This window comes from Elephantulus edwardii, unplaced genomic scaffold (assembly GCF_000299155.1).
Source record: "Elephantulus edwardii isolate Elephantulus edwardi_28Jun2011 unplaced genomic scaffold, EleEdw1.0 scaffold00068, whole genome shotgun sequence".
NCBI classification, from domain to species: Eukaryota; Metazoa; Chordata; class Mammalia; order Macroscelidea; family Macroscelididae; genus Elephantulus; species Elephantulus edwardii.
Window position 1 is genome coordinate 12,120,694 of NW_006399818.1, and position 11,368 is coordinate 12,132,061.

Below are 11,368 nucleotides of genomic sequence, written 5' to 3' on the forward strand. Positions count from 1 at the left end.
CAGTCAAATTTGCATCAGTGGACTTTTGTGTCTTGAGAAAGCCTACCTGGGGACTTTTTCTTCTTCCCAAATGGATGGGTTTATTCAGTACCCTTTCTCTTTGTGTGATCTTTGGCTCCAGGATTCATCTTTTGTTTTGCTTTCACCTTTTACTGTTTTGGCCAGACTCTTCCATATAACAAACTACAAAATAGCACCATTTTACTAAAAAAAAACAAAAACAAACCAAACAAAAACAACAAAACAAACCCACAAAAAACCAAAAGAGTTTACATATTGTTTGATATATTCTGTATTATTGATATGCTAAATTTACATACTGCTCTATATGGAAAAAAGAAAAAGAGAGAAGTTACTAATTGAGTTGCCCACTACCTTCATCATTTGAAAGAACTGGTTCGAGTTTCAGGGACTTCCTGTGCTTGAAGCATCCATGTAAAATTGATTTGCCTCAAAGTTGCAACTATTGGCATTATTTTTCTTTTAAAGCGAGATATGGAAAAATAAAGCTACATGTCTAAAATAAGTTCATCCAACTTATATTTGGTACAAATGTCACAGATGGAATCTTGTGAATTAAAAATGAGTGAGCCACCTGACGCTTGTGGCTGTCACCAACGAGGCCGAACGCAGCTAATGTAAAGGTGACTGGTAGGCGGTGGGGCTATACAAACAAAGTTACTAGACACTGTAAAACAAGCAGCCCATGTTGTGTAGAAACAAGTGCAAATAGGAAAAACAAAAAATAATAAAACCACTTGAACAAGGCTGCCAGTGGATGGTTCCAACAGCCAAGAGTAAGAGACAAATTTAGTGCAACTGGCTCTAGGAAATAACCCATGCATTTGTGGCTCTTGAGAGGCAGGGACTAATAATAATAATAATAATATATATATATATGTATATATATATATATATGTGTGTGTGTGTGTGTGTGTTTATTTCTCTATAGGACATTATTGATATAGGATCAATAGCAAACTACCAACTCCAGGGCCATAGTAGCAAGGTGCAACGCTTTTAACAATCACTCCTAAAGACAATGTTGGAATGTTTACTTGCGTATTTCATTGGGGAGGGGGAATGCCCATCTTTTGAAATGTTATCAAATGTTTTGGTTTTTTTTTCTTTGTAGATCTTCCAATGGTAAACAGGTAACTTATGCAGAGCAAAAGATTCTGCCGGTGGCATGTCATTCTTCACTCCTCAAGATGGTCTTCCTACATTCTGAAGTTCTTGTTTCCTGCATTCCCTCTACTTGTGTTCTTCAAATGTACTTCCTATAAACAGAGAGGGAGGGAAAAGACATTATTAGCTTAATGAATTTTTACATAACCAATGATTTCTAACATTGGATCTCAAATTCAGGGCCTGGAGTTTTCTGAGAAGAACACAGGTTTTCAGCTAATCACTTGGGCCAAACTTCAACCAGATTAGTTCACCCTTGATGATACAGACATCACATCACACATTGCTTTATAATCACAGAAAGATGTGGTTTCTTATTCTCCACCACTGTCATTAATTCAGTGATAGGAGAGAACCCCCAAAATATCCAGTCTCTGTCCCATAATATATGCATACACCATTTAAATACTATTTTTAAAAAGATAAAAGAATAACTCTAGAGAAAGTATAATGAGAGTTCTACAAACTATCAGAGGGCCTTTCCTACTGTAGATGAGTAGAAGAAATAAATAAAATTAATTTTCTGAATTTATTGTACAAATATTTATTGAGTGCTAGCATTAAGCTGAGCATTATAGACAGCAGGGCTGTGACAGTAACCTGATGAGCACTTTACTCTCATTGGCACACCGAAGAAATGGAAGAACGAAGATTTAAACCCAACTTACCATGGCATTAAAACAGAAGTTTGTGGTTTTATCTATTTCTAATTTAATTTCAAAAATCTCCTCCTAAAACTCTGTCTCTCTATAGAAAAGGGGAGGGAGGCAGAAAGAATAAAAATGAAAAATCTTGCTAAATTTGTATCTTAACATGCTTCCTTATATGTGTTCTCAAAAAAAAAAAAAGACATAAAAGAGTACAGAGTAGAAAAATTGATGGTCTCATTCTTCTTGAAATATTTCTATTCATTTCTCAATGGATCCTGCCTCTAGTATGTGGTTCACACAGCCATTTATACAGCTATTATAAAGGAAATCACTTCTCTGCCAAACTACTAACCAATTTAGCCAACAGAAAGCAAAATACACTGATTTGAGTTTTACCTTCTCTTCTATTTAACAGGGACACCAGTCTAGTAAAAGATTTTTAAGAATCTGGATAATTGCCACTGCTGTAGAATGGGACTGACATCAGGGTTAGGGTAAGAATGAGAAAAACTGGATGAATTATGTATACTGCATTGAAACTGATGAGGGAGAGAACAGTTTAAAAGCAATATATTCTAGGGCATTATGATTATCATGAGTTCGGAATGAAGGTTGCAGAGTGGAGTATACTCGGGGTGGGGGTAGGGGAGTGAGGGGGAATTGTATACCAATGAAAAAATTTTTCTTTTACTTTTCAAAGAAAAGAACAAACTGGGGGGTGGGGTGGGGTGTGCGGGGAGAAAACTGCAACAAGGAATGAATGGAAATCAAAATCTTTGTAAATTAATAACACTAAAAAAAAAAACCTAAATAAAAAAAAAAAAGAGAAAGAATCTGGATAATCTCCAAACTAGGGAAATGCTTAAGAACTCAAAGTAACAAACCAAAAGAAAGCTAGATGTGTGGCTTCTTCTCAAGTCAAATAAACTTGAAGGTTAAGAAACATTCAGGTACCTTCTGTGCTTCTCTTATGGATGTCATGGTGGCTGTAGCAAAGGGGTTAGACTGGCCAATCCTAAAAAGTCTTCATTTTTTGACTCAACATTGACGTTCTCTTTCTTTATTCTCAAAGGAGAAGGTGTAAAGTGTGAAGTCTGAGAAGAGAAGTCATCTATTTTTTCCATTCCCACATCAGGGGCTTCAGTGGCCTAATGGATAGGGAGTTGCCCTGCCAACTCAAAGACAGGCAGTTCAAATCCACCAGCTGCTCTATATAAGAAAGAAGGTCAGTCTCCTCTGGGGTGATTTATAGCCTCTGAAAACTTGTGGTTTTCAGGTATGAGGGTCAGATATGAGTCAGTTCCTACTTGATGGTAATGAGTGAATGAGTAAGTGATCGCTGCATCACAATAAAGCTAACGGTAGGCACTCTCATGAGTAAAGGCAGCTCCCTTCTAAGCATGGTTCCCATGCACACACGTAAGGTGGAGGCCATTCAAAACCAGCTGGGATGTCGTCTAGTTTGTACTTGGCTTCCTTCCCAGGCTCTCACATGTGACTTCTTTGTTGCAGATAATGATAGTGACAAAACAAAAAGCATTCAGGGACTTGGTCTCTGCTGCATCTGTTGCTTTGCTCATTGTCTTACTTTAATTATGCTGGCTACCCTTGACAGTGGAGGCATACTAGAAGCAGCCATCGGATCTGGCAACCACCTTCAACGCGCGTCTTGAAGGGTTATGAAACTATCGCACATTCAGCCAAGCAAAAACTTTTCACTTCAACAGCTTGGCCAAGACAAACAAACCATCAGAATCTGCTTCTAGTATGCAACTAGACAGATTTTTGAAAGGCAACAGTAGTGAGTAAATACTGTTTCCTACTGACACCAGACAAGGTAAGATTATTTTAAAAAAGAATATCTATCTATCATCTATCTATCTATCTATCTATCTATCTATCTATCTATCTATCTATCTATCTATCATCTATCTAATCTTGCTTGGTCTTCCAGATCACGGAAATTAATTGAAAAAAATTATTTTTCTGAAGAAAGACTTAAACAACTCACTGAGAAATAGGTTTGAGAAGGGCTTGATTTGTGATGGACATTATTACACATTGTATAGCATGCAGGGAGCTCTGATGAGGTAGTGCATTAAGAATTACACTGCAACCAGAAAGTCATCAGTTCAGTTCCACCACCTGCTCTGTGGAATAAAGATGAGCAGTCAAAATTTACAGCCCTGGAAACCTGATGGAAGATTGGCATGAATTGCAGCTGACTTATTGGCAGCAGGCAGGTTTTGTGGGTTCATGTACCACATAGAAAGAAGTCAACTCAACAACTCAACTCAAATCAACTCATTACAGTAAAATCAGAGCCAACTCATGACTGAGCCTCCAGTGGGTTTTCAGAGGCTGTAAATAGAATGAGAGATTGCCCATCTTTCTCTTGTGAAGTGGTTGGTGGATAGGAACCACCAGAGAGGAGCCAAATTTATGTTCGCATAAAATTTCTACAGTCTCTGCCACCTGAGCTCCTTTATAGAAAATTAGGAAGCTAGTAAAGACCCTCAGGAGGCTATTAATATTTCCCTGTCGTCTCTCAAGGAGCTAGATTGACGCAGTCAGTGCAACAATGGGTTCGAGTGTGGCTAGAACATGGGATGGTTTAGGATAGTTCCAATCTATTATTCAGAGAATCACTACAAATGTGGTCAACTTGATGGCACCTCGCAACAACACTATCTTGTAGTTGTTTCCTTAGCTCCAAGCATTCCTTTGGAAAATGACCTATAATTGTTTTGACTAAGAAGGTCCATGAAGGCTATGAGAACATCAATGTCAGTAATAATCTCACTAAACATTTGCTGAATGTTTGACATGCTATGAAACAATCTTACCGAACCCTCACTAACCTGACAGGAAGTAGATGTTATTTCTTTCAATCTCTTTATGAAGCTGAGGGATCCCTAAAGTTAGGAACTGAAATAATTTTTGTTTACATCATTTATACATTTGTCATCTGCTGGGGACACCAAGTAAGTGCTAATTGCAGATATTTTCTTATTTAATACTCCTAAAAAACTGGGAGCACTGGTGGCCTAATGGCAAGAAGCTGTACTGCAAACTGAAAGGCATGTAGTTCAAATCCACCAGCTTCTCTGCGGGAGAAGGATGAGCAATCTCCTCCTATGCAATTAATTACCTCCGAAAACCCACCAGAGAGTCAGCTTGGTGGTACATCACCACGACAACAAACTTAGGGAGCTCTGGTGACCTATTGGTAAGGAGTTTCACAGCTAACTTAAAGGCAGATTGTTTAAATCTACCAACTTCTCTGGGGGAGAAAATTGGCAATCTCCTCTCATACAATTTATAGCCTCTGAAAACCCACTGGAGAGTGAGCTATGAGTCAGTTTCTGACTTGACAGCACCTAACAACAATATCAACAAGCTTTGATGGCATTTTGGTGTTGTAATCCATAGGAAGTTGTGCTGCTATCCCAAAGGCCAAGGTCCTTTGAGGTTCAAATCCACCAGCTACTGTGTGAGCAATCTTGTTTGTGATTCCAGCCTTGGAGTCTCACTAGAGGGTCATTTATGCGTCAGTTCTAATTCAATGGCAATGAGTTTAGAACAAACTTAGAGGATGGGGGTAGCATCTTGCCCATTTTAGCTTTTAAGAATCTGCTATTTAAGAACATTAAAATGGCTATATATCTTCGTGTGAAGGCATGATAGAGGTTGGGATTTAGATTACTTCTTTCCAAACCTGGAGACTACTGTTAAACACTCAGGTAGGGAAAGTAAGCTTTGGAGGCACTGACCACGAAACCCTTTCCATGAGCAGTAGTTGATAGTGCTGCAAGCAGCCCTTAATCCTCTGTGTTGGTTGAAACTGGTCTAGAGAGAGGGTAAAGCCCTCCCTGGAGACAGAAGATGAAATAGGATGGTGACTGTCCCTGTCCATATTCCGTAAATATGAGCTGAACTCCTTTGTATTACTTGATGGCACTGTTTCAGTTATCAAAAATGAATTGTTCTGAGCTGTCACTGGATTGATTCCAAGTCCTGGTCACCTTACTGACAACAGAATAAAGCATTGTCTGGCCCTGCACCATCCTGATGTGAAGGCTAACATTCTAAATATTATAGACCCTCTCTTCTCGCCTTTATGAGGTTGTGCCTGGGAGACAAATCTAAAAAGGGGATGATGATAATAAGCTCTTTAGAATTTAGGAAGGAAGCAGTGATACTTTCAATAGATTAAGTTTCTGTCTCCGCCTACTCCAAACAAGTTAAGTATTGTGTGGCATAAAGTCTAGGAAAAACCTATAAAACACAGGGAAAATACTCCCTAGCACTAGCTACTAGCAATTCATTTAGTAAAATGTCTTAACTCACTACTGAATTTCTCCCCAAAGGCAAGATAGTGGTAAGAAGGAAGAACAGCTGTGCTGTAGTACGATGGTCCAGTCATCAGCTTTTTACTTGCTGAAAAGAGTATGCGCTCGTGATAGGATTGCTGGCTTGTTTTGGAGACAGGTGACATTGGGGAGGATGATTTATTGATATCCATTTTGAAGTTCCTCCACTTCAGGGAATCACGAATTTAGATTCGAGGAGTATAAAGTCAACCTTTCATCTCTGAGACCCAAGCAGACTGAGTATAACAGGATCTACTAAGCTCTTTGGGATGTAAGTTTTAAAGTCAAAGCAATGGCGCATGTTTGGAGAGACCTATGTTCCTCATATTCATGGCTGCCTCTTTAATAGGTTGTTGATGTAGGAGGGCTGTGGAGTCTTCTAGGACACTTAGCAGCTTTAACGGGTAGGAGATATGTAATTGCTGGACACAATATTGATCTGCTCAGCCTCTTTCTTTTACTGGAAACTGACTCAATTTCCTTTTATGTTGTTAGAGCAGAAATGGCCACTCCTCCTGCCCCCCTCCCCATCATGATGGCCTTCTCCTCTGGATGCAGTCAGCTGGTCCAAGCTTGACCTCTGACTCACACCAGTGACTGAGTGTGGGGTGATTCCAAATTCACACTCACTCCTTGGAAGGCTAGTACTCCTATTCTAGTTAACTTTGGTCTTAAGAATTCTCTGATGGCTTTGTTGAGAGTGTCTTAGCTTGTATTGTAGTCTAGGATATTTTCACCCAACTCTTTCTCCCCATTTCCCCAATTTTAGGTCAGATTTGTATTGTGTTCAAATGGCTTGCTGAGTTTCTCAGACCTTCCACAAAGGGATTACCTCTGACCATCACTCCTTGTTCATTCAACTTCCTCTCATCTACTGCTTCTTTGAGTATCTGGATTTACACCCCTGAGTTGAGTACCAACTCCTACATGTAGGGGTTACTTGACCATGATAATCACTAGGTTCCATCTCAGTTTCCTTTTCTGCTAAAATGAAAGGGTACTGTAATAGCATGCCCAGTTCATAGTGTTGTTTTGTCTGAATGTAATAACCTTACATGGGTTAGAGATAGAGGATTATATGCAAAGGAGCCTAGTGTTTTAAGGACACTTGGTTTCGATGAATGTTGTAAATGTAACTATTAGCAACGCCCATCTGTTCTGTCTTCTGGGCTATCATGGACTGCTCTGGTTGTACTTTTCTTAAGGGCACAGGCATATAACAGATTGAATTATTTACAGATTTGTTTCTCCACTAAGAAGCTTGTTCCTTGGGAGCAGGTAGCATATTTCCTTCATCTCTGTATCCAAGCCAGGAAATGCTTGTTAAATTGACTTAAATTTCTTGCAGGCGTGGTGGGAGAGAGTTCAGGCAGACAGAAAATACCGCATGGCTACCTGCTTCCTTTAATACTCAACTCAATGGCACCTAGCAACAACAACAGCCACCTGCATCCTACTGTGCTCTGAACAGGAATACATAGGGAAAAAAACCCACCACCCAAAACAAGAACAACAATAACAAACCCAAACCAAACCACAAAAAACCAGCAAACCCCCAAACCCCAACATCTCTCTGAAGAGCTGGAGTACAGTAAATATTAATTAATAAGAACAAGAGAGAGGGCACTTTAGGATTAGCAAGCTGGGGTCCTTGGGTTTGGATTTTGAATTCTGTCACTTGCTAAAGCAAGATCTTAGGAAGGCATGGAGGCAGATTCATGCTGAATTTCTTCATCTGAAGGGATGTAATGGTAGTAATTGCCTCACAAAATTATGGTAAAGATGAAACGAGATGTTTACGATAGTCTTTACGACCGGGCAAGCACCTAATAAATATCAGTAACTATAACTACATTTATTTTTTTGTAGTTTCTGTTGTTAATAGGGAGTCCTGAGAGCTTAGTGCTAAGAAGACTTATCGTCCAAATTCACCAGCTGCACTATGGGAGAAAGGTGGGCAGTCTCCTCTTGTGAGATTTATTGCTTTTGAGAACCCACTGAAGGGTCAGCTATAAGTCTGTTCCAACTCCACAGTACATAACAACAACAATATTGTTAATGCACTTTCCATCAGTGCAGCTGGCTCTTACTTAACCAATCAGAAGGCAAAAATAGCTACCACTTGGGTGCTCAGAGCTTCCTTGAATGTTAAAATAATAGATACATAGCTCTTATCCATAGTAACTGGTAATATCTAGGTGGTGCAATATATTTGGCTGCTAACCAAAAGTTTGATGAATTGAATCCTACCAGTGACACTTCAACAATATCTCATTTCCTAGTGCTATCTGCCCCATTACCCACTGAAAGTGCTATGGAACAGAGATCTATTTTGACACTCCTGGGGTCACCATGAATCAGTATTGACTTGACTCAGCAGCAACTGGTTGGTGAATCCCTAGAAAATCTCCAGGAATCATTATTTGAAGATTTTCCTAACTTAGCTACTTTTGCACTCCTCAAAACACCAGCTGATTCTATGTCAAGTATTTCTGTCTATGATGTAAGAAATCACTACCAACATGGTTTAGAAGCCTAGGAGATGAGGTAGAAAAATGAAAGAAAAAGAGAAACGAAAAAAATATGCTGTGGCATACTCTCTCTTGCTGGCAAGAGATATTTATATTGCCTTTAACAGTCTTAAAGGATGTTGTAAAATACTTTAGGGTTCAGGGTTACTTAGACTGCTGATTTTGTGGGCAGTTTGTTTAGTTAGCTGTTTGTGCTATTATGTTTAAAAAAAAATTCTAAAGGGTTTGAGCACACTGTCTTTCCCAGCAAGGGTTGATTTTGGAATTGCTGAAAGGTTCAAATGTTGTGGTATTTTAAAAAGTAAAACACCAGATTCTTGCAATTTCACTGATATGTGCTAAAGATTCAGCACATTCTTACCTACAAACTGGAGTTGATTATATTCTTTTTCTCTTAAAGCTCCAAAATACCATCGTTTCATCCAGCCATAGTTGATACTAGGAAACGTCACTGAGCATCTACAGTAAATTATAGGCTTCCAGGGGGAGGTGGAAGCTCAGGGTTTTACCTTTTCTGTGTCCTTTTAATGCATTACCAATGAGTTCACAGGGTTAGTAGAATGGGTGTTGCCTTCCTCTACTCATTCTTTGTGTGTGTGACAAATTTGGGCAGAACATTGAAAAGCTGGCTTCTAAATTTTCCTCCTCACTGAATTGAGAGAAATTTTGGAAGTTTGGAAGGCTTCTCTGAACTTTTAGGATGAACAAAATAACACTATGACAAGTTAAAGTGATTTGCATCTGTTTGAGGCTGATGGGAGCCTTCAGCCTATAAAAGTAAACAAACTGACTGCCAGCTAGTGTTTTTCCAAGGCAGAAAACGTGGTGCAACAATTCATGCGTGTATATACTTTTTTTGGAAAAAAAAATTAAAAATTTCCATGTGGTGCCCAAACCACCTCTACTCCTATCCTGGAGTCATTTGCAAGATGAAAACAAATATCATTTACAGAGAGAATCCAGGACATTCAGTAGTAACCTAAGTCCAATACTGATAAAACCCCAATTTTCATGCTATTGTTTATTGATTAATCTATGCTTCTCATCTCTACAAGTCTGGCAAAGGTCTATGAATTATTTTTTTTGGGGGGGGCGGCATATCACATTGGTACTGTATCCACATGTTCCCAAATCTACAACTGCCAACTGGTTGAGAATCTGCACACAACCCTCAACTTGCCCTGGTCTCACTCCTAACCATTGAGATTCTTGTCATGCCATAATTGTTATTGACAGCTGTGAAAATAGCACATCAGATTTTCACAGATGGCAATGCTGGATGGTCTGTGATTTTAACCTCTTGATGTTAGCTAGACAGAAAGCTCCATGTGAACATTTATACATTTTGCACAAAGTTTTGAAGAAATGTTTGGCATATGGTTCGAAGCCTGGGCCTTTTGGTCATTTTGAACTGGGTTTAAAATTTCCCTATGAACTTTGATAAATGTCGATAGTTGAGAAGGACTTTAGGCCTTTTGGTCATAGGGTTGCTATGAGTCATGCTCGACTTGAAGGCCATCAACAACAATCATAGGAAACTTTGGAGATAATTTACCAAAGAAAGGAGCTGCCATGATGCACAACCTTTTGCAGCTCTTGCTGTTAACATTCCCACCTTCTTATGAGAATTCTAACCATGTCAGTTACAGGAACTAAAGAGGACACAAAATAAACAGAAGTTCTTTAATCTGACCCAATGGGGGAAAAGTGTATGTCAGAGTGAAAAGAGAAAGTTGAAAGTTTATAGTTAAGAGAGGAGCAAAAGGTGAAAGAGTAGGTTAACACTTGTTGCTCATGAACTTGAATCTCTAACAGGTAGAGGTAGAGGCTGGAAATAATGGAGGGAGGCGTGATGAGTGAACTGACCCTGGACTGCTGGATCCAGAATTATGCTAGAACTTTCTAAACTTAAAAATTGATTCTATATGACAGTTACGACAGTTATTCGTTTTGTAGCTTGTTCCTCTCTGTAGACTGAAGAAGTGATTGAAGCCCCTTTGATCCTTAGAAGATGTAACAGAAAATCAACATCTTTCTGCCTATCCAAGAATTCTCCTTCTATTTCCTGAATAATATTTAATTTAGGACTGGAAGTTAGGCATTTGAAAAGACATTCATTGTTTCCTCCTGAATGGTATTTTGTTTCATAGAGGCATTTATGTTCACTGAAGAGGAAATAAGAAAATCATATTTTTTTCTATTAACTCTCACTCATGACAGTTAACTTGGAACCCTCCAGCAGGTTTTCAGAGGCTATCAATTGCACAGGAGGAGATTGTCTAACTTTCCTTGCAGACCTTGTGGAGGATTTAAACTGCCAGAGAGACACCACCTTTGGGTTAGTAGTGTGACTATCTCTGGACTACTATGATTTCAGAAAATTATGCATACCAAACCTCCACTGGATGCAACAATGGTAGAACAACAAAAGTATGAGGAGAAAGAGGAGAGAGAGAGAGAGAATGAATAAGATAACTTCCTATCCTATTATGTAAGCTTGTATCTAAAATTGCATCCTTGCAGTTGATTGCAATTTTTGCTTTGTTTTGTTTTTGTTTTTCTCTCTCTCCTCTTTCCTTTCCCTTCCGTCCCCTTCCTTCCCCTTCCTTCCCCTTTCCTTCCCCTT

General features: G+C 39.1%; 1 protein-coding gene across 2 annotated transcripts in view; it reads right to left on the minus strand.

Annotated features, from left to right (window-relative positions):
• Window positions 1-937: 937 nt before the first annotated feature.
• IGF1 (insulin-like growth factor 1 (somatomedin C)) overlaps window positions 938-11,368 on the minus strand; it is an 80,398-nt gene continuing 69,967 nt past the window's right edge. The window contains exon 4 of one of the 2 annotated variants that reach the window (XM_006888544.1): window positions 938-1,280. In XM_006888544.1, coding sequence (XP_006888606.1) covers window positions 1,221-1,280 — 60 coding nt within the window. In that variant the 3' untranslated portion in view covers window positions 938-1,220. The remainder of the gene's footprint in view (window positions 1,281-11,368) is intronic. The other variant, XM_006888545.1, reaches the window with a different exon arrangement.